The sequence below is a fragment of the Hypanus sabinus genome, chromosome 7 (assembly GCF_030144855.1).
Source record: "Hypanus sabinus isolate sHypSab1 chromosome 7, sHypSab1.hap1, whole genome shotgun sequence".
In the NCBI taxonomy this organism is placed as follows: Eukaryota; Metazoa; Chordata; class Chondrichthyes; order Myliobatiformes; family Dasyatidae; genus Hypanus; species Hypanus sabinus.
The window spans coordinates 59121659-59145559 of record NC_082712.1 but is presented as its reverse complement, the minus strand read 5'-3'; the positions used below and the strand labels follow the sequence as shown (position 1 = coordinate 59145559).

Here is a 23901-nt window from a genome sequence, read left to right as displayed (position 1 = left end):
CTCCAGGTCACTAGCTTTGGTTTCTGGGGTACCAGTTCAGCAACTTGGCAATCTAACTGTTGCATTCTGCACCCTGTTCAGTTTTTAATAGTCATTTGAGAATGATTCTGAGTTCAAGGTATTCTGCTCCAGACATTCATAGTGAACCTTGGTCCTGGCCAGCTGTCACCTGCATGCTGATATTCAATGACTAATTTTAACGTGCTCCTGGGCATCTGCTAGTATTAATAATATATGAGCTGTTCCTCAAAGGAACTGCAGTCTCTCCTTTCACCCGCTGTTGTGATATGAAATTGGCTGCTGGAGGCAGTACAGTAATACAGCATCGCATCACCACCTGATAACTTTTTGCAGAGAATTGCCCACAACTTTCCAGCACAGAAACTGGCTGCAAAAAAAAAACGCAGCATGCTGGATGAATGCAGCCAGTCATGAAGCAGTTGGAGAAGGAAAAACTAATCAGCATTTCAGGGCAGGGGCTGTTTTTGGAACTGGGGGGGCAAGAGCAGAGAGGGTATAGTTTTCAAAACAGGGCTGGTGAGGGGAGGGGTGTGTGGGATGAAGGGTGAGTACAATGACTCACTCCTTCCGCAAGAAATATTTTTTTAAATGTGACACGCCTCCCCCCCCCCCCCCCAGTTCTGAGTAACAGTCAGTGACCCGAAACATTCACTGATTTCTCCTTCCTCAGATGCTGCCTGACTGGCTGAGTTCTTCCAATATATCAGTTTTGTTTCAGATCCCAGCATCTGCAGTTATATTTGTTTCCTGCAGAAACTGGCTATTAGGTGTCACTGGCCTCTTCTAGTGTTTTATGTTTGACAGAAGCCCTATCTCACTACTGCATGTCTCCCGATCGGTATATTGTCCTGGATAAAAGGGTTAAAAAACAATGACAAGTGTCATTGGTCGCTTACAGTACACAGTTAAATTGCCAACATTTCTGGGGTTAAATGGAGAAATATATGTGAAGTTGTCCACTTCCTTATCAGGTTGTTGTGTGATGTGAGGGGAACTTGGAGACTGCCACCTTCCTGTGTGCCTGTTGCTGCTTTTGCCCTCATTGATGCAGCAGTGCTGTCAGTCTCTACTGAAGCTGGGAGAGGAGATACTAAGCAGACATCACGGACTGCGGTACCAGAAATGGAAGATATTGAAAGAACAAGAGCATGTTGTTTCTCCGTCTCTCTTCATGCTCAAAATCATTTTTGCATGCACTGAAATACTTTTGTGTCATCATTAATATACAAAATGAGATTTGTGCAGTGTGTCCTCCCGCAAAAAGCCACATGATTATCAGCTTTCACTGGTTGAGAGATAAATATTGGCTTATGATTCCCCTGCTCCTGAAAGGCATAGTGCTTTGGCAATGTTGTACCACCATCTGAGAGATCACACGGGAATTTGGTATAGTTATCAGCTGAACAAAGATGCGTCTGACTATACTGAGAGTGTCCGCGTAGATTCCAGGTTTGGATCTTTGTGCAGGGAGGGCTTGACCCCGTGCACAATCATTTTGAGCATTTGCTTAAGGTGTCATTTTCTTTGCTATTAAAACAAGCAGGGCTCCGCTCTGGTGATAACTTTAGTCAGGGTGTTGTTTGGTTTTAAATCCAGCCAAGTTATGCTGAATTAATAACAGTCATAATCGTAGATTACTTTAGCACAGGACCAGGCCCTTTGGCCCATCTAATCCATGCTGAACTGTTATTCTGCCTGGTCCCATTGACCTGCACCTGGACCATAGCCCTCCATATCCCTCCCATCTATGTACTTATCCCAGCACCCTCCGACATTCCTCCTCAGGATCCCCATAAATATTTCAACTTTCACCCTTTACCTTTGACCTCTAGTTCTAGTCCCAATGATCCTTGGCTTCTTTTGAGCAGGTCATAGGGAGGTTGAAATTCTCCAGTCTGGATTGCGTGAGATATGTCATAATTGTATTTCCACCACAGAATAAAATGGATTGCATCTAATCTCATGAGATCAATGCTTATGTGCCCAGGGCTTGTGAATATATTTCAGAAAGAGATGGCACCTTGGGAAGAAATGGACAGCAGGAATGTTTTTGATGAAATCCCAACTTTTTTTAAGATTGGGGAGGCTAGGTAATTATTTCTAGTGGAGGGGTTTACAGGGTTATCTCCCATGCTCTTTTGACAAATTTTGAACCTTGCAGTCTGCAAATCTTTGTACATGTCCAAATTTCCTCCACCCATTTCTGAACTTGTCATGCAGTCCCTTTCATCCATCACCCAGATCCATGCTGAGAGGATTCTGGCTCACTAAGTATGAGATTTCATATTCTCGTCCTACAAGGCCACCTCTATTCCTGTCTCTCTAGCCCTTCTACACTCCTGAGATTCTCTAATTCAAGCCTCTTTTACACTTATGTATCTTTCACTCCCCCACTGGCACCATGACACTAACCACTGGAATTCCCGCCCTAAAACCCTCTGCCTTTCTCCTTTTTAAAGATCTACCTTAGTTATCTGACCTGATATCTCCTTGTATAGCTTGGGGTCAAATTTAGTGGGGAGTACTGTAATGTAATGGTGGTGGTTATATAACCCAGGAGGCACAAGAAATCAAGTGATATTAGGATGCCAGTTAGTGGCTTTAAATGAATGTAAGATGGAAAAAAAGGGAGGAAGGAAGTTCTGTTTGATGAGTTTTGAATTGGGTGTGATATAATATAGAGTGAGTCTGAGCTGTTTTATGTGCAGTGAATTTTTAGAACTCTTTTCACAACTTTGGGGCACCCTAAAGTACTTCAAGGCATGTTAAATGTGGGCACTTTCTGCAGGTGGCAGCCAACGTGTGCTTGGCATCCTCTCACAAAGAGAGGTGTAAAGAGTAGCCAGATCATGTGGATTGAGAGATGACCATTAGCCCAGAGCAGTGTGGAGAACTCCCCCCCCCCCCCCCTTCCTGCGAGTGGCTGCTGGCCTATCTACAGTCAGCTAAGAGAGCAATCTGCGCGGCCTTATTTGCAAGGCCTTTGCTGGAGTGTCTCTGTGGGTTTTAGGATGGCATGCTTCTGCCTCGGGTGGACAGCACAGTGAGCTTGAAGGCTCTGAACTTCGCTGAATACCTGAACAGGCTCAAGAGCTGCCACACCCCTCCTGCATAGTATTTGAGACCCAGTACATTTTGTGTTTCATTTGGACCGGGCAAAGGTCAGACAGGGTGGTCGAGTGAAAAATTATAGCGCTTTTGATCAGCAATCCCATTAAGGGATCAGCTATTTTGCATAGGGTGTTATGCAATGATTCAGACTTTATTAGAGAGTTTAAGATAAAGGAAACCTTGGGGGAAATTCATCTTGCATTTTGAGAAGGAGAAGCTAAAGTCATTTGATCTGTAATAGTGATAGAGTGGAGTGAAGGGAATGAGAGAGAGGCATGAGAGAGAAACTGGCCAAAATTGATTAGAAGGGAACACTAGCAAGGATGTAGGCAGAGCAGCAATGCCTTGAATTTCTAGGAGCAATTTGGAAGGCACAGTATAGATACATCTCAAAGAGGTAGTAGCATTCTAGAGGCAGATGCAACAATGGCTAACAAACCAAGTCAAAGCTAACATAAAAGCTAAAGAGGAGGCATATAATATTAGTGGGAAGTTGGAGGATTAGGAGCTTTTAAAAACCAACAGAAGGCAACAAAAAATCATGAAGAAGGACGATAGAAAATGAATGTAAGCCAGCCAGTAATATTAAAGAGGATATGAAAAGTTTCTTCGGATATCTAAATTGTTAAAGTGGGACAAGAGTGGATATCAGACTGCTGGAAAATGATGCTGAAGAGGTAGTAATTGGGGAAAAGAAAATGGTAGCTAAACTGAATAAGTATTTTGCATCAGTATTCACTGTGGAAGACATGAGCAGTATGGTGGATGTTCCAGGTGTCAGGAGCATGAAGTGTGTGAAGGTACCATTGCTAGAGAGAAGCTTCTTGGGAAACTGAAAGGTCTGAAGGTCGCTAAGTCACCTGGACCAGATAGTGTATGCCCCAAGGTTCTGAAAAATGTGGCTGTAGTGTGGAGACATTAGTAATGATCTTTCAGGAATCAATGGAGTCTTGCATGGTTCTGGAGGACTAGAAGATTGCAAATGCCACTCCCTTGTTCAAGAAGAGAGAAAAGCAGAAGAAAGGAAGTTACATGCCATTTAGCCTGACCTCAGTGGTTGGGAAGATGTTGGAGTCGATTTTTAAGGATGTGGATTTGGGGTACTTGAAGGCACATGATAAAATGGTTTCCTTAAGGGAAAAACTTGCCTGACAAATCTGTTGGAATTCCTTGAAGAAATAACTAGCACGATAGACAACAGAGAGTCAGTGGATGTTGTTTACTTGTGCTTTCAGAAGTCCTTTGACAAGGTGCTGCACATAAGAGTGTTTAACAATAAGAGCCCATGATATTATAGGGAGATGCTAACATGGATAGAGCATTGTTTGATTGGCAAGAGGCAAAAAGTGAGAATAAAAGGAGCCTTTTCTGGTTGGCTGCCAGGTACTGGTGATGTTCCACAGGCTGTGTTGAGACCACATCATATGTCTAATTTGGATGACAGAATTGATGGCTTTGTGGCCAAGTTTGTGGATGGTACAAAAATAGGTGGAGGGGCAGGTAGTTTTGGGGAAGAAGAATGTCTACAGAATGGGCAAAGAAATGGTAGATGGAATACATTGTCAGGAAGTGTATGGTAGTGCACTTTGGTAGAAAAAAATGAAAGGGTTGACTGTTTTCTAATTGGAGAGAAAATTCAAATGGGGAGCGGTTGAAACCCTTCCTGTTCTGCTTGCGGGAAAGGTTTCAGCCACTCCAACACCCTCCTGGCCCACCACTCTGTCCACACTGGTAAGTGGCCTTTCACCTTCCCTTATTGCGGAAAGGGTTTCGCTTGCTGGCTCACCACCCCGCGGAGGGCAAGAAAAGTCCCCTCGTCTGCATTGAGAGTGAGTAAGATTCAGCCCCTCCTCCAGCCTTCTGGAGCACCAGGCTGACCAAGTGAAGGAGAAACACTCTTAGTGACCTGGTCAGCCAGCTTGCTGGAGCAGCAGGCCATCCTTGGCAGGGTGAAATCCTTAACCTGCTCTGAGGGTGGCAAAGCTTCGCCTGCTCTGCTGTTCTGCTGCAGCACCTGGCCTTCCACCCTGGGGAGAGGCTCTTCACTGCAGGAGGGGAATCTCCCTGATCTCAGGCCAGCTGAGACGTGTTGATGTCAGTCCCCCCCCCCACCCCACACACACTGACCGATGAGAACGGTCAGCTGATTTGGCCCTGCCCCTCCTGCGAGGGTGGCAGATTCATGCCATGGAGCAGTGCCTCATCTGCCCCAAGCTAGGGACTGGACAGTCCTGGTCAGCTGAGGGATTCCCTCAGCCCTTCGTTCCAGCACCCACTCCTATGGAACGCATTGCATCCCTGTGTGGGAACCTGGAGGTAGCAGAATGAAGAGAAAGGGAAAGCTGCCCAACAAACACAAGTACACTAGTCTGAAATGGGCCCAATGGGACGAAGGGCCTGCCCTTGCATTGTGAAACCCATGACCCTCGGTCGTTGATTATTATTAGACTCGGAAGTGGAGCCCACTTCACCCACATGGGACAGCGCGTGGAGTCTTAATACATGGAAACAGGCTCGATGGCCCGTCATTTCAGTGGTACCTGTCCTGTCTCCAGTTTCTCTAATCCCAATACAACGCTGACTAACCAGCGTTGGTCCTGATAGTTCTGTAACACTATGGGAGTGTCTGACCCCATCACACCCTCAGGAGGTACAATTGAAGGTGCAACCCTCCTCTCTGATCCCTGCTACACCTCATACCTCTCCTGGGATTCATACTGCAAGGATTGATCAGTGAGGCTGGTGGCAGTGGAGTCATCTTGGATGATTTTTGAGGTTCATGTTGCATGTGTTCCTGGATTCTGGTTACAGTTTTTGAGCAGTTTCATCGGGGCAGTCGATGCGGACTGGGGTGAGTTGACAAAGAGTGGTCCTGTTACATTGGTCAGAGTTATAATCTGTATACATACTTTGATAAAAGATGTAACACCTTAAGGTATAGGAGCAGAAGTAGGCCATTTGGCCCATCGAGTCTGTTCCACCATTCAATCATGGGCTGATCCAATTCTCCAGTTATCCCCACTCCCCTGCCTTCTCCCCATACCCTTTGATGCTCTGGCTAATCATGAACTTATCTATCTCTGCCTTAAAAGCATCCAATGACTTGGCCTCCACAGCTGCTTGTGGCAACAAATTCCACAGATTTACCACCCTCTGACTGAAGTAATTTTTCCGCATCTCAGTTCTAAAAGGACGTCTTTCAATCCTGAAGTCATGTCCCCATGTCCTGGGTTCCCCTACCATGGGAAATAACTGCCATATCTAATCTGTTCAGGCCTTTTAACATTCGGAATGTTTCTATGAGATCCCCCCTCATTCCGCTGAACTCCAGGGAATACAGCCCAAGAGCTGCCAGATGTTCCTCATACAGTAACCCTTTCATTTCTGGAATCATTCTCGTGAATTTTCTCTGAATCCTCTCCAATGTCAGTATATACTTTCTAAAATGTACTTTGAACTATGAGTCCCCACCTATGACCCTCTCCGACCTCCTTAAATCTAAGCCCCTCATGATCTTCTAAAGCCACTATCTGGTCCAACCTCCCCGCATCTCTGCCACTTTGGGGAAAACAGTCCTGACCCATCCAGTCTAAATGTGAGGCTTCCTGTTTGAAGCTCCTTGAGTTGCCCTTCTTTCAGCCATGAGTGATCAACGCTTAAAGTCCATCTGTGTTACTCATAAGGCTGCCTGTACTCAGATGAACTCTGCCTGGTCAAGTCTGAATCTCAAGGATTTACCTGGGTTTTTTTCTCCTCTTTATTTGGCCAGTCCTCATCCCTCCCTCTTGTACTCGTAGAAAACAAAAATACAGTACAAGGACAGGCCCTTCAATTCTATGCTGAACATGACGCCACATTAAAGTAAATCCCTCCTGCCTGCATATATGGTTGGCTGTCCTTAACCGTGAGCTCCACATCTGCGAATTCAACCAACTGTGAGTCGTGAAAACAAGTGCTCTTCCAGCACTTGTTGTTCGAGCATGTACAGACTTTTTTTTCTTGTCATTATTCCCTAAACAATGCAGTATAACAACTATTTTACATAGCATTTACATTGTATTAGGTATTATAAACAATCTAGAGATTATTTAAAGTATACGGGAGGATGTACATGGGTTATCATGGATTGGGATCAAAGAAAATCGGAAGTTCTCTCACTAAGTAAGTCGGACCAGGTGCATCCAGTATTATTTAGCGTCAGTTAGTCAAACGTTTGTCTTAGTATATAGTATATATTTTACCTTTCTATGCATATAAAACAGTTAAGAACGTATGTTTCAGCGCGGGGCTCGAGAGTTCGATCCGGTGACAGACCGCTATCGAGTGCTCTCTCAACCGTGCTGGGTTGATGTGGAGAATCAAAGACTCAAAACCCCAAAACCCAATAATTAAACCACTGCGTTGCTTAGTAATAATTTTAGCTTTCATCGGGGCAGGGCCTTTCTCAATTTATCCTTTAAAATTGTTCCGATTGTTGACTGACGTCGCCTAATGATTTTACAATGACCGATGGCATTTCACCTCTTTCTAATTGCTTTATTATTTCCACTTTATTTTCAATAGTGATCGTGATTATTTTCATGAACAGAAACACTGTGGGTTCAGAGCTCTTGATGCCAGGTCCTAATGTTTACTGCACTGAGACAGGTTAAATAAGGTCTGGGGTTCTGCTGGGTCCTAAGGTCCACCACATTGAGACAGGTTGAATAAGGGACTTGAGCATCCGTGTTTTTTGGTATCCGTGAGGGGTCCCAGAACCAATCCCTCACAGATAAGGAGGGCCAACTGTAATCCATCTCCCTCCGTTCCCCACATGTCAATTTGTCTGTCTACAAGCTTTTTAAATGACACTTCATCGACTTCCACATCTGGCAACCTTTCCAAACACCCAGCACTCTGTCTGAAGAAACTTGCTTTAGATACCCCCTTTAAACTTTTCCCTTCTCACCTTGAAATTTTTTGCTCTACTATTTCACATATATACTCTGCAGAGGTGGGGCGGAGAGGACTGTCTGCCCTATCTATGCCCGCCATAATTTTATAAACCTCTTTCAGGTCTCCCCTCAACCTATGCCACTCCTGAGAAAACAACCCAAGTTTCTCCAAGAGTGAACATGAGGAGATGTTTCCTATAGTGGCTGAGTGTAGCACCAGAGGGCCCAGCCTCAGAATAGATGGACATTCATTTAGAACAGAGATGAGGAATTTCTTTAGCCAGAGAGTGGTGAATCTGTGGAATTCATTGCCACGCATGACTATGGAGGGCGAGTCATTGAGCATATTTAAAGCAGGGCTTGATAAAGGTTCTTGATTTGTCAAGGTGTCAAAAGTTATGGGGAGAAGGCAGGAGAATAGGGCTGAGAGGGATAATAAATAAGCCATGATGAAATGGCGGAGCAGGTGCAATGGGCCAAATGGCCTAATTTTGCTCCTATGTCTTGTTAAAGGGTACATTGGTATTGCCCCAGAGAGGAATATTTAGAACATAGGGTAGTATAGCACCGGAACAGGCTCTTTGGCCCACAGTGTTGTGTCGAACTACTGAAGCTAATGACACCTAGTCTGTTCTCTCTTTACTTGGTCCTTATCCTTCCATTCTCTGCACATCCATATGTCTATCTAAGAGCCTCTAAAAACACCTTTAGAAAATTTAGGAGATGCATATCTTCACCTAGAAGTTAGTGAATCTATGGAATTGCCTTTCTAAGAGTGCCTTAGATACTCAGTGGCTGGTTATTTTGAGGACAATTCAATGTATTTTTGAATACTATGGGACATGGGATTAGTGCAGGAGGTGGTTCCCATGTAGACGATCAGCCAGGCATAAGGGGTTGATTTCATCCACTGGTTTCTGTTTCTTATGTTCTCAAATTGTCCAGTACAGCATGACAGGTACATAGATGTTAGTACAGGGGGAGTGGGATTTCCTGAATATCTTTCAAAGCACTGACACTCAAGCATTTGGCTGGATGGTCTCATTTCCTGCTACAAAACACACTGGTCTACTGAGGCACTCCAGTGAATAGAAACAGGCAGCGGCATTCATTGCTGATCTTGTGTCTCGCCTCTGCTTTCCCGCCCTTCCCCAAATCTTTTGACTTTCCTGAAGAACCAAAGGATATCGATCTCAGTTGTGAAGTACTCATTCACACCTTCGGCATCTCAGGCTATTCCAGAGTGGGTTCCAACCAAGTGAAATATTTTTGGTGTAATGAGGGAATGTGGCAGCTAATTTGTGTACAGCAGTACTCTCAAAAAAGAGACTATTGACTGGATAATTTTGTTCATTGATGTTAGCTGAGGAATAAGCATGGCCAAGAAACCAGCCCTTTTATGCTCTGGGATATTCGCACCTGAGCTGGCAGGGCCTAACGCGATGTGTTGCCTGGTCACTTCTCCCACTTGACTGCCCGAGGTGTCAGCGCATAATGATTCCCACAGTGGGAGTGGAACTTTGTAACTTTGTGATTTGGAACCTTCGGGCAGAGCTCTCACCAACTCTCCTGTGAGTGCTCTGTGCATTTTGTCAGTCCGTTTCCTGTTAACCCCTGATCAACTGAGCTTTTCCTAAAGAATTCTTCGTAACTACTACAGTGGGACTGACCTATCACAGGGCAGCACAGTGGAGTGGTGTAGTGATAGCATAATGCTATCACAGCATCAGCGATCAGGGTTCTATTCCCGCCACTGCTTGCAAGGAGTTTGCACGTTCTCCCCATAATTGAGTGGGTTTTTCCTCGGCTGCTCCGCTTTCCAAAGACACGTAGGTTTGGATTAAAAAGTTGTTTATGCTATGTTAGAGCCGGAAGCATTCCCAGCACAATCCTCACTGCTTTGATTTGATGCAAACGACATACTTCACTGTACGTTTCAATGTTTTGATGTATTTATGACAAATAAACCGAATACTCAAAAAAATCTTTACCTTTAGAGTGCAGTAATAACTAACGGTTTATGCTGTTTCTTCACCTTCTTTGGAATCTGGGTAGCTTTCAAAGCTGCTCCTTAGAATGCTTGAAGATTAATTCTTGCTTCTAGGTTGGACCTTGTTGGTTGAATAAATTTGCTTTTTATTAAATGCAGCCGGAGAACTAGTGATAGGGGATTCTTCCAAGTGCAATTTCAAGAACAAACTCAGCTCTAGAAATGTTTTTTTCCCAGGGACACACATTGCTCTAACTGTTCCATTTCAGAAATTAAGTGGAGTTTGACATTTGACAATTTGCATTTATCAGATGATTAAAGTGATTGCTGATTTGTTTGTCATCTTTGTTCGGCACTTTTTCCAATCTATCCTTTATTCATGATGCTGTCAACTGAGCTGCACTTTAAATAATTGAGGAAGTGTTTATGGGTTGTGGTAGAATGGGATTGAATTGAGAAGCCAGCAACAGAAGCAAAAGAATAACTTTAATGCTTTGTTGAAACCAAAAATTCAGTCCAGTGGGTTGGAATTGTGGTGTTTTGATATCTAAATTGTGTTTGAGAAAATGAGGCATGATGTGGGCAGTGCTCAGATCAGTTGAGTGGCAAATTCTGAAAGTGACACTGGCTTTTCAAGCTCAATCCTCTATACATTATTAATTAAACATTTGTGTGTGCTGTGCTTGCCTTGGTAAATATGGAAGCTAATTATAATCATACAAAGACTTTGACTTTATGTTTGAAGGTTGGTCCCTCTTCACCCACCTGGATATGAATAGCTTTTAGATCTGCTGGCTTACATGTATCACAAACAAGAGGAGGTCTGCAGATGCTGGAAATCCAGAGCAACACACACAGAATGCTGGAGGAAATAAGCAGGACCTATTGAAAAGAGAAAACAGTCGACATTTTGGGCTAAAACCACTCATCCGGACCTGAAATGTGCACTGTTGACTCTTCTCCGTAGATGCTGTCTGACCTGCTGAGTTCGTCCAGCATTCTGTGTGTGCTGCTTTACATGTAGCACAGCTCTGTTTAAAGTTGCAATACCAACCCCCGCCCCCACATCTCTTAAAGACTTACAGCCTCCCACAATCATTTACTGCAGTGTCATTAAATAGAATTTCAAACTGAAAGTCAAACTTGAGTTTATTGTCATATGCGCAAGTACATTTATAGAGCTTACTTGCTGAAGTGTCCTAGACACACAGCATTCATAAGAAAAATATAAATTAAACCTAAGTTGTACACAATTTTTACAAGAAAGTCACAGCAAAAATGATTGTATTTTAACGACAGGGTGAAAACCTTAATGAGCAAGGGAGGCTATGGGGAAAAGTAACCTTGTATATCTATAGTGCCTTCAACAACCTCTCAATGTCTTGAAGCACTTTACAACCAATGGAGTATTATTTGTCAAAGGAAGCATAACACTGTGTTCCCCTCTGTGTTACACTGCGTTACAATGATGTGCAGTGGATAGCACACTTGCCTGTACATCTCACTGCAGCCAGACACAACACACAGTATTGGAAGGTGTCTGCTGAACTGCTGTTCTGATGAGTTGTTAGACATGGGCCTTGTCTTCTCTTGCAGTGAGATGTGGAAGGAATCCTATCTCCCTCTTGGAGAGAAGAGGGGCATTCTGCTCAGTCAGTTTTAGTTTTATCCTTTGATCCCGTTATTGTTTATTGGAGCTTGCTTTGTGCTAATTGGTTTCTTTCGCGAAGAGAAATGTGCCTGCTGAAAGGGACCTTGAGGATGACCTGAAGAAGTGAGGTCTAAGCAACTTGTTTTAAACTGGTTAGTTAGCAACCATTGCTAGAGGTACAGAGTTTCATGATGAATGGCCCTTGTAGCTGATTTCACTCTGTTTCTCTCCCCACAGTTACACGCTGTGTTTCTAGCGTTTGCCGTTTTAATTTCCAAATCTCACGGAGGCATGTTGTTGCTTTTCTGAATCACTTTGCCTCCATCAGTTAGCATGAGAGGTTGCCACGGCGTTAAAGCCAATGAAAGCTGATAGGTTCAGGATATCTTGTTACGAGCTTCACTATGCACTCGGTGATGCTGGATAACTCTGTACCGACCCTGGTGCTCTGCACACGTTGACTGAATGTAAGGCAGAGATATCAGGAGGCAGGATTGTGAAAGACGGTAGGAAGCGAGGCTCTTCAACTGGAATCATCATAATGGAAAACTTCTGGATGTATCCAGTAAATTATCAGGATGAAGAGGTTCGTGTCGTAATTAATACACTGACTTAAAAGCACTGTATGTTTTAGAAGTTGTTTACTCGGCATTTACTTTTCCCTGCTAATCAAATTGTTTATTCCTTCTTATTAAGACTATAAGGGAACAAGTTTTCTCAAGAATTAAGGAGGCAAATAATATTGAGCTTCTTGTTTTTTTGGGCATGTTGGATACATTTTGTCAGATTGTTGTGTGGCATGTTATAACTATGTCCTTTGGGTTTAACTCCTGTGGAGATTATAAAAGAGTGAAATCACTTTGGGTTTCAAGAGAGAGAAAGTAGCTTCCTCGGTTGTTTTAGGCTCTTGTCTTCTCCAGAAGTAGTTTGCATTGTGACCAAACTTTTGAAAACATGTTTCTTTCTCTCCCATCTCCCTGCCTTTAGCAGTCATCCTCACCAGGGTCGTCATCTCCCCGAGGTGCAGAGTCATCCATGACACAGCATCGAACAGACATTCATGACGCAGCAGAGACAGCAACGAATCGAGAGGTACACCCCGAATCTGGCAGCATATAACTTCTTTCACTGCCTCCCCTAGTCCTGCTCTTCCCAAGCTAACCTGATACATCCTGTGAAGATTTCATACCCATAAACTTCAAAAGTTTATGTATGTTAACCTTTTTCAATACTTGATGCCCTTAGAAAAACACATGAAAATGTTTTACTTTCTTGTGCATCGATATTTGTGTTTAATTGTATTTAATCTAAGAAGTACTTAAGTTGGTCTTTATTTGCCAAAGCATTGGTGCAAGGTTATCTACCAGAGCATTTACAACTGGTGACAGACAGTAACTTCTACTAATTGATTGTTTTCCTCGTTACATCCACTTGCCCATGCTCCTCTTCTGAAGGAACTGTCTCCCTTATTGGAGTCAACTTTCACGGCAAGTAATTCTCTAGAAGTGGCTGTCAAGTGCCTGGTCATTACATTAGATGTGTATACACACACACACACACACACACACACACACACACACACACACACACACACACACACACACACACACTCACACTCACACTCACACTCACACACACTCACACTCACACTCACACTCACACTCACACTCACACACACACACACTCTCCCTCTCTCCCTCTCCCCCTCTCCCCCTCTCCCCCTCTCCCCCTCTCCCTCTCTCTCTCTCTCTCCCTCTCTCTCCCTCTCTCTCCCTCTCCCTCTCCCTCTCCCTCTCCCTCTCTCCCTCTCCCTCTCTCCCTCTCTCCCTCTCTCCCTCTCTCCCTCTCTCCCTCTCTCCCTCTCTCCCTCTCTCCCTCTCTCCCTCTCTCCCTCTCTCCCTCTCTCCCTCTCTCCCTCTCTCCCTCTCTCCCTCTCTCCCTCTTCTAGTTAGATGAGGCCCTTGGGCAATTCTCTGAAGCAAGTACTCTTTGAATATTTCCAGCCTGTGCTTGTAGCCTCTACTCAAATCAGCTGGTGAAGGACACAAAAGCATGAAGATGGGATCCTTCTGATCCCAGTTGCTTCAAGTTGGGAACAGTGCACAGCCATTGTATTTGCCCCTGGCTTTGTATTATTAAAGTCAATTTACTCATTGACACTGGTTCTAACCATTACCATCAAATATCACCAGTACACTTGAGTAAATATATGATTAAAACATTGCCAAGACCTCCCATGGTGCAAGGGAACAAAGAAAATTAAGTGTCTAGGAAACACCAGCCAGTTCATTAAGTCTATCCGTAAACACACAATGGTCTATGGAATTCCTTCCCTTCTTTTCCCCCTTTTTTTCCCAGTACCGTTAAAACACAACAAAGGAAAAATCCTACTCAAAGCCAGCTATGATCACACAAGCTAGTTGAAGACACTTATTTATACTCAATGCCTGGGTTATATGTAGAAATGATATATCAGAGTCTGCGGTTTTTGGTGTTGGTGCTCTTAAGTGTGTGTTGTCCAAAAGCAAAGGGATTTATTTTTGCTTCAAGTGAGTTGCTAGCCTGCAGTGGTTTGGTGGTGGGTTCAGATTACTGTTGAGTTTGAGTTCAGTAGTTTAATAATTTGGTTTCTTCATAGCTTGCATGCTTGCTTGTTCTGTGAGAAAATCAAGTGATTGGAAATGTACCACTGTGTGTCTTGATGTATGTTCCTTATTACAAAGGCCGTAGGACAGACGGTGGTTGTATTTGCCCTGAAGCTCTTTGCTCTTTCAGCATGGCATCAGTCTAATGTATTTTTTTCTTTTTTTTTAATCATTGCCTTCTCTATTAAAGGTCCAAGTAAGTATTTCTCATGTAATTGTAAAGGGCCCTTGAGTTGATTTTTCAACTTTTTTTGAACATTTAGTATTTTGCAAGGGTATTCTGACCAGAATCTGAGATGAATCTTTAATTTGAATTTGGTTTGATCGTTGTGTTCATCTCTCTTTGCTTCTCCCTCCCCACCCCAACTACAGCCTCCTCCTACAACTCTGAGATCCCTATCAATCTCCGATCCTGATCTTTGTACAATGTCCAGATTTAAGCACACATTATTCGTAGCAATATCTTCAGTGGCTCTGGCTTGCACCCCCCCCCCCCCAGTCTCCCCAAACTCGTCGGCCTCTCCTCCATCAATCATGAGTTCAGTTTATCCATTGAGCAAAATCACTTGTCCAGGATCTCCATGACAACTTGACGCTTATGTTTTTGTTTCCTGTGAAATTAAATAATGAAGGATTTTTTGGTTTGTGACTAGTGTCATAAAACTTCATTGCTCTAGTTAAAATCTTAAAATAATGAAAATAGAACCTATAAACATTAATTTCACATTAGTTAAAATTAACATTATCCTGTCTAGCCTTTGTGGTTGTCCCACAAGTTGAGGTATTCTTGCCTTCTAGGTCTTTTTTATGTGGCTCTAGTCTCACACTAGGGCAGAGGTCGGCAACCTGCGGCTCCGGAGCCACGTGCGGCTCTTTGATCTCTGTGATGCGGCTCCCCGTGGTTTGTTAGCTTTTGAAATGTAATTCGAAATTTGAAGATTATGGTGATCTTGTACAATCTGAAAACTTTGCGGAGACACCGTTTCCTAGCACATCCGAACCGGCTCACAATTAGCCACTGTTCCGGCTAAGGGAGATAGCCTACGGGGGTTTGTGAGTACGTGTCTTTTGGAGCATCCGCGCCCACGGGGACGGGTTGAGGGAGGCTTTAAAGCAAGGCTGTTTAGTTCGAATAAAGTTACCTTTGACTGCAGTCTTTATTTTAGCGCTGCGTGTAGCACACCGCTACAACGTGTTTTTTTATCGCTATTAATATACATCACCACTGCCAATGCCTAACAGCCGCCAGTGCGCGATTTCTTTTAATTCTTCGATCCAAGGTAGGCTACCTACGGAGTAACCTTCAACCCAACGTCTTTTTTTCGGGAGTTCAAAATGTTTTTGTTGCATGCAGAAATGTAATTTCGTTTTCTCTGCAGGAGTTCATCAATTTCATAAATGCAACACATTATAGTTTGTTTATACATAGCATAAAGGCAAAAAAAAACCCGTTGTATGCAGTGTTATTTCATTTTGTGGCTCCCAGTGTTTTCTTTTCTGTGGGAAATGGGTCCATATTGGCTCTTTCAGTGGTAAACGTTGCCGACCCCTGCACTAGGGTGTTGTCGAGTCACAGAGATCAGAAACAGGTCCAAAACAGTTGTTGGAAATTGAAAGTAACCCACATTAGAGAAGCAGACCCTTCCATCCCCCAACGCTATAGTATCCATTTACACTAATCTCATTTTATTCTATCAACTTCCCTTCCCTCAGCTGCCACATTCATTTCCACTCCTGATGCAACTCACTATCTTCAGAACAACTCCCATCATATGGGACTGGGTAAGAAATTCCAACTTTGCCAGCAATGCCCATATTGCTGAAAATGAATCTACACTCGGGCAGATTTTGATGAAAAGAATGGTACACATGTAGTATGTTGGTGCTGACCGAATTAAATTAATGATGCTTAATTCCTTCTGACTGCACGTGGTTCATAGCCCTCCATTCTATGCATGTTTACGTGCCTATCTAAGTGACTCTTAAAGAGACTACTATTAACAGTTACTAATAGATCTAAATTATATGCTTGCAATAGATCATGGACAAATTAATCTCAATAAGGAAATCAAGATTTTTAAAATTTCAAATAGAAATGAGTTGGTGTAATAATTTTCCAGAGTGGATAGTCCAGTTGTGTTTGTTCTTGAGAAATGTGGTGCGTGGCAGATCAGAAATGGTTGTATGGCCTTCTGAACAGGGGCCAGCTTACTGATCCCCAGCACAGTCGGCAATCTGATGCAGTCCTGCTGGTGGAGTGTAATACTCCATTATTCAATGTGGTTGAGTCATAGGAACAGTTTGTCTGTGTGAAATGAGGAGCTCTGCGTGTCAGCAGTACCGACTCTGTGCATGGACACACGCCAGCTACATCTGTGCTGGGAGTAAGGTAGAGTAAATATAGCTGGAGAAAACCTTTGTCTACTGTTGTTCCTCAGGGGTTTGTTACTGCCAAAGTAATGCACTTGCTTATAACTGCTTTCTCTTCTTTCCTATCTTTGGCATACACATATCTGTCTTAGAAATTTATAGTATAGGAGGAGACCATTTAGCCCATCTTGTCCGTACTAAGCAAGGGAATAGTTTCATTAAGATCCCTTACAGCTCCCATTGGAGTTCAATCCGGATAATTGTGAGGTGATGGATTTTGGAAGGACAAACCAGAAGGCTGAGTACAGGGTTAATGATCGGTTACTTAAGAGTGTGGATGAACAGAGGGACCTTGGGGTTCAAATCCATACATCCCTCAAGGTCACTGCACAGGTTGATAGGGTAGTTAAGAAGGCCTATGGGATGCTAGGCTTCATTAATAGGGGGATTGAGTTCAAGTGTAGAGAGGTCATGTTGCAACTCTACAAATCTCTGGTGAGAACACACTTAGAGTATTGTGTTCAGTTCTGGTCACCTCATTATAGGAAGGATGTGGAAGCTATGGAGAGGGTGCAGAGGAGATTTACCAGGATGTTGCCTGGATTGGAAAACAAGTCTTATGAGGCAAGTTTAGCAGAGCTGGGACTTTTCTCTTTGGAGCGTAGAAGGATGATAGGGGATTGATAGAGGTCTACAAGGTTATGAGAGGCATAGATAGGGTAGATAGCCTGTACCTGTTTCCCAAGGCATGAATAGCAAACACCAGAGGGCATATGTACAAAATTAAGGGAGGGAAGTTTAGGGGAGACATCAGGGATAAGTTTTTTATGCAGGGTTGTGGGTGCCTGGAATGACTTGCCAGGGATGGTGGTGGAGGCTAAAACATTAGGGGTATTTAAGAGCCTCTTGGACAGGCACGTGGATGTTACGGAGTAGTGTGGGTTTAGTACTTTTTTTTTAAGGATTATATGGGTCAGCACAACATCAGTGGCTGAAGGGCCTGTACTGTGCTGTAGTATTCTAGTGTCTAGCTGTAGGTTTCAGTGTACTGAGAGGTTTTTTTTCTCTCAGTTTCTGATTTCCAGATAAACGCTGCTTGATCTTTGGGTGGATTGTGCTGGCATTCTGGGTGAGACTGCTGATTCCCTCCTCCTCCTGACTCTGTGTAAGGCCTTCATTCGCAGGTCAATTTGCTATTCTATTCTCCCTAACCCCGCCCCCTCAAATGGTGGAACAGTCTATCCCTCAGTCTACGTTCTCATGGCCCTTACACTTCATTGTCTTCCGGCAGTGCTCTAACTTCCTCTGTAACCGTAAACACATTATTCAGCATTTTGTTTCTCTTTCCTGTTTGACCTACCTTGATGTATTTTTCTCTAGAAAGATGTGTCTGCAAAGTGGCATACAAACATAGACTTTTCACAGCATCTCAGAGCACGAATTGGGCCAAACTCAGTCCTACCAAGGGCCTGTAACAATATTGGGTTCAGGTCTGAGGTAAAATAGGGCCATTACCGTCAGCCTCTTTTTTTTTTATTTATCCACAGTAATCCCAGCAGATCCTTCTTGCTCGGTGTAATGAATATGCTGTACTGAGCTCTTTTTTTACCCTCCTTTCACACCTTTCAAACAGCGCTTTATCTCATTTGCTGTCACAAGACTATTGAAAGTTCCCTCATACAATAAATTGAAAACGAGACCTCACAATCTACCTTGTCATGACCTTGAACCTCATTGTCTGTCTGCACTGCACTTTTTCTGTAACTATAACTCTATTCAGCCGTCTGTACAGTACTGCCTCAAAGTCAAAGTTGAGTTTATTCTCATATGCACAAGTGTGCTGATGTGATGAAGGGATCTGTCTGGGTGGCAGGCAAAACCGTTTTGCACTGTATTTCAGTATATGTATATATAATAAACAAAGTTACCTTGATTGAGTGATCTTCATTGGGGGAAGGTAACCCAAAAATGCTGATCATATCAAATTAATAGAAGTAATGAGTGGATCTGGAGAGAGCAGTTTGCAGAGAGTCACCATGCTCTGGCTAAATTCAAGTTCAAGTTTAATTGTCATTCAACTATACACAAATATCCATCAATATAGCCAAACGAAACAGCTCTACTCCAAGGCCAAGGTGCCGTCACAACAGTCATACACGACACAAGGCACGTGTAGCACATATGAGGTAGCAGTAGAATACAGTCGCCCAAAAAAAGAATAGTCCAAGTCCCTGAGTGTGTGAATGTTGCAGCAGTCTGCAGTGGAACAAATACAGCTTTGTCTTCTGCCAAGTGAACAGTGGGGGGCAGAACTGACTCTGGGACGCTGCACTACACCTCCGGCGCTCCGGTTTACCGCGTCTCTCCTGGGCGGCTGTAGACAGGACTTGAGGTGCAGTCCTCACTACGATCGAGGCTGCACAACTCCCCATTTGCTAATAAACCAGCAAAGCGGACTTGCAGCATTCCATGTTGACAATGTCCAATAGTGTCTTGCAATCACAATAGAAGTGACTAAAGTGATCACTCGCTATTAGACTGCACACCGCTTTCGTGCACCAACTCCTCCCATGCTTCTCTGGTGCAGGCAGCAGCCTGATCTGCATCGTCCAGTTCCTTCAGTTTCTCTGCCAATGAGCAACTTGCTGACGGGGGAGACCTTCAGTACTTTAAGTTCTTAATGCCCCACAGGGCCTTGTGATTGTAAAAAAAATACATTTAAGACAGTAACTTTTGACCCTGTAGAAGCAGCTGCATGAGTGTACCGCCATCTCACTGGAAATGTTACCATAAGCTGGTTAGTGAGGAGAGCTGATGCCACACATTGGCAGAATGGGCAGATGACTGGTAAGGCTAAAACAAGGCAGTAATAAATCACAAAACAGGATGCCATTGAGGCTATCAGTCCCAATTGCTGGCGCCATGAGTCTCATCCAGTCTAGACAGTGCCAGTGAGCAACACTACCTCAGGTGACATCTTTCATATGGCTCACAAAACTGTTTCTTCCACTTCTCTCACCTATTATTTTTCTTTTTACTGTGGTTCCGGTGCTGTTGGAGCCTGTGATCTACAATTTGATGGTGTGTTCTCATGCCAATTGAGTGATCTGGCTCTGCTGACCCTGAGAAAGTTTCAGGAAGCAGGAGGCAAGAGGCCTCAAGGGCAAAAAGCTTAGAAATCCTTGATTGGACTCCATTTCTCACTGATTAAGGCATTGAGGAAGGCAAGCGAGTGTTCAGCACTGACTTCCAGCCTCTTGCTTGCTGCTGCTAGAAGGTGTCTCCATGTGACAGTCTTTCTCTCCCTCTCACTCACTGCTGCCAAGGGAAGGTCCCTGCATTCGAATGGTCTCTCTCTCTCTCTCTCTCTCTCTCTCTCTCTCTCTCACTCCCCCTCCCCCCACCCGATCATCAGCGATGGTCCAGAAGTTCTTTATCTGTGGTTTATGGATTGGAACTGTAGTTCAAATGGACTCTTTCCAACTTGTGTTTTTATTCTGTCTTTTCACGTGGTCTTTCTTGTGGCTATTTGCGCGATTTGTTTATTGCACGTGGAGGGGCGATGTTCTTGTTGCTATTTGCACAGTTTGTTTTTTTGTGCATGGGTGGGTTTGATGTTTTTCTTTGAATGGCTTCCATGGTTTTTATTGTTTTGTGGCAGTCTGGAGAAGATGAGACAAATCTCAGAGTTGTATCTGTATACATACTTTGATAATAAATGTACTTTGAACCCTTCCTCTACCCCATCTTATTTTGCTATATCCTTACAACACATTCACTCTTGCATGTTTTACAGCTCCTCCAATTCTTTAATCATTTAACTACACCAAAGTAGTTTATTAATCTACTGACACATCGTTGAGAGATGAGAGGAAACAGGACATGCACGATACACTGACCGCTCCCGAGTTTAGGATTAAACCAGCTCATCTGAGTACAAATACACCAACCAATGGAAATTCCAGACAAGAGACGACAGACGCTGGAATCTGGACAGGCTCAATGGGTCAGGCAGCATCTGTGGAGGGAAACGGACAGTCAGTGTTTTAGGTCAAGGCACCCCCTTCTCACGCACACATTCCTCCCACTGGTTGCCCTTCCCAGCACTCCCCTCTGCCTTCCCACCTTGCTGCCTTTGTTCCACATTGCACCCTCCTTTTATCCCCTTGGAGTGATGGAATCGTGGGTGCCACGATAGCGTAGCACTTAGTGCAACACTATTACAGCTCAAGGCATCAAGGTTCATTTCTGGGGTCACCTGTAAGAAGTCTGTACGTCCTTCCCATGGAATGCATGGGTTTTCTCTGGGCCCTCCAACTCCTTCCCACAGTCCAAAGGTGTACCAGTTGGTAGGTTAATTGCTCATTGTAGTGTCTCGTGTGAGGAGGATTAAATCTGCGATTGCTGGGTGGAGCAGATCGAAAGGCCGCAGGTCCTGTTCCACACTGCATCTCTAAATTTAAAACAAAGTTGTCTACTTTTGTCAGTCCTGTCTATTGTCTCCTAGTTTGCAGTGCTAATTACACCTTCCCCTCCCCTATTTGCCTATTCCATAAGAACATAAGAAATAGGAGCAGGAGTAGGCCATCTGGCCCATGGTCCGCTGTTCAATAAGATCATGGCTGATATGGCCATGGACTCCTCTCCGCTAACCTGCCTTTTTCCCATAGCCTCACCTCCTTGCGTGGATATGCCTATCACCCAGCAGCCCTTGCTGCACCCTCTTTATAGTGCCTATCAGACCAGATGAAGGGTCTCGGCTCAAACCATCTCAACTGTCTATTTCCCTCCACAGATACTGCCTGACCTGCTGAGCTCCTCCAGTGCTGTCAATAGAGGTTGCAGTGCAGGTTAGTAAGGCCATAAACATGGCTAACCAAGCAGCAGGGCTTATAACCAAGGGCGTGAATTGAAAAATGGGTAAATTGTGCTAATCCAGTATCGAGCCTCCGTTAGACCAGACTTGATGAAAATATAGAGGTACTGGAGAACGTGAAGAAACTATCTACAATGAAGGTGACCAGAGATGTATAATACAATGCAGTACTAACCAAATGGGGTCTCATTTCTCTGAAGGAAAGGAGGCCGGTAGGTGATACTTAAATTGATGAACTGGGCTAAAGGGCTTATTTCTCTGCTGTATAACTCTACTAAAAGATTTTGATTGAATGGAATACAGCAAGAATGTGTGGAAGACCAACACTAGAAGCTATCCATGCAAGTTGGTCACTAGGAAATTCAGTCAGGAATAAGAAAACATTTCCCTGTCCACTCAGTAATGAGAATAAGCAACTTGCTACTACAGGAGTTGGTAGCTATGATTACTATGGATGCATTTAAGAGGAGGTTAAACAAACTGATGAGGGCGAAGGGAATGGTGTTACACTCACAGAGACAGATGAGGAAAGACAGGAGGACATTCAAGTGTAGCATGACTGGTTGGGTTGAATAGCCTGTTGTTGTACAAGTGCATAATTTTATGTAAGCACAATATCACGTTGGTGTGGAAGATTTGCAGAGATGGTATTCAAGCTGGTTAGAGAACTGTCAGAAAGAGCAGATTGCTGCAACAGAGCTGACCTGTCCTTTTTACCGGCCACTGATCATCAGCCCTTCTCCCCTCTCAGCCCATTCTTTCAGTCACTTCCCCAAGGGTGATGTTGGAGCCATTCGGGGCTCAGACTCTGTGTGGAGTGAGGGAAACGGAGTTACTATTTTCAGTCAGTTAACTTCATCAGAGCTGGAATAGTTTTAGAGATGTAACTTTTTTTAAAGAACATGGTAAAAGGTCAAAGTGTGTTGCCTTATTCATTGTTGATTTCAGTGTCAATAAGTAAGAGGCAAAACCTCTTGAAATTTGTTGCACCAAGGGAGACTGGAAGTAAAGGCTATCCATTAATGTTGGTACGGTGCTGTAATGTTCTACCATCAGGTAGTCACTAAAGTTCAATAGGGAATTGAAGAGAAATCTTATTTCTAGAGTGTGATGAGAATGTGAATCTCCCACCCATGGAGAGTGGTTGAGATGAATAGCCAAGATGTATTTCAGGGAAACTAGATAAAGCATCTCTATTGCTTGTAGAGAAGAAATGGATGGAGGAATTCCATAATGAAATGATGGGACCTTCGAACAAACCAGAAACTCTGACATTGTAAGTTGGCCCTTTAAAGTGATTGAGTTATAGAGTCATAGAACATTATAGCACAGAAACAGGCCCTTTAGCCCATCTAGTTTGTGCCAAACTATTATTCTGCCTAGTGCCATCGACGTGCAACTGGGCCCATACCCTTCCCACTCATGTACCTATCCACATTTCTCTTCACCCAGGACATGCCCTCTTCGCATTGTTACCATCAGCAAGTAGGTACAGGAACATGAAGGCACACACTCAGTGATTCAGGAACAGCTTCTTCCCCTCTGCTATCAGATTTCTGAATGGACATTGAACCCATGAACACTACCTTACTACTTTAAAAAAAAATAAATTTTGATTTCATTTTTTGCACTACTTATTTAATTGAATTATTTTATATACACACAGTAATTCAGAGGGTTTTTTCTGTTTTATAATGTATTTCATTATACTACTGCAAAGTTAACAAATTACATGATACATGCTGGTGATATTAAATCTGATTCTGATAAATGTTGAAATTGAGTCTGCATCTCGCACTTCTGGCCACTCATTCCACACTCTCACCACGCTCAGAGTCATGGAATCGTTGACAAACATATTAAAATGCTACCTGTGCTGAGCACAACCTTAAAAATAATCCTGATCAAAACACAAGATACTGGAGAAGCTCAGCAGGTCAGGCAGCATCTACGGAAATGAATAAACAGTCAACATTTTGGGCCGAGACCCTTCTTCCATAATCCTGAATGTGTGTACTTTTACTAAGGACTTTTTCCAGGTGGGCAGGCCTGGATGAGGAACAGTGGTTGTTTAAACCCTGTGAACAGATGAGGGTTGAAAGCAGTTTACTTCATAGCTGAGTATTTAGCCAAAACTAGGTACAATATTAAAGAATAGATTATCAGAATCTTCAGATGCAAAATACCACATGTGGTGACACTGAAATAAGAACAGAAGAAATGCTCAGCACGTCAGACAGCATCCGTGGAGTGTGAAACAAAGTTCAATGTTGTAGGTTGGTGATCCTGCATTCAAACTAATA

At 43.6% G+C, this 23901-nt stretch overlaps 1 protein-coding gene across 9 annotated transcripts in view; it reads left to right on the top strand.

Annotated features, from left to right (window-relative positions):
* LOC132396800 (amyloid-beta A4 precursor protein-binding family A member 1-like) overlaps positions 1-23901 on the top strand; it is a 198926-nt gene that overhangs the window by 122458 nt on the left and 52567 nt on the right. For 8 of the 9 annotated variants that reach the window (XM_059974738.1, XM_059974736.1, XM_059974742.1 and 5 more), the window contains one exon: positions 12695-12799. In XM_059974738.1, coding sequence (XP_059830721.1) covers positions 12695-12799 — 105 coding nt within the window. The remainder of the gene's footprint in view (positions 1-12694; positions 12800-23901) is intronic. The other variant, XM_059974737.1, reaches the window with a different exon arrangement.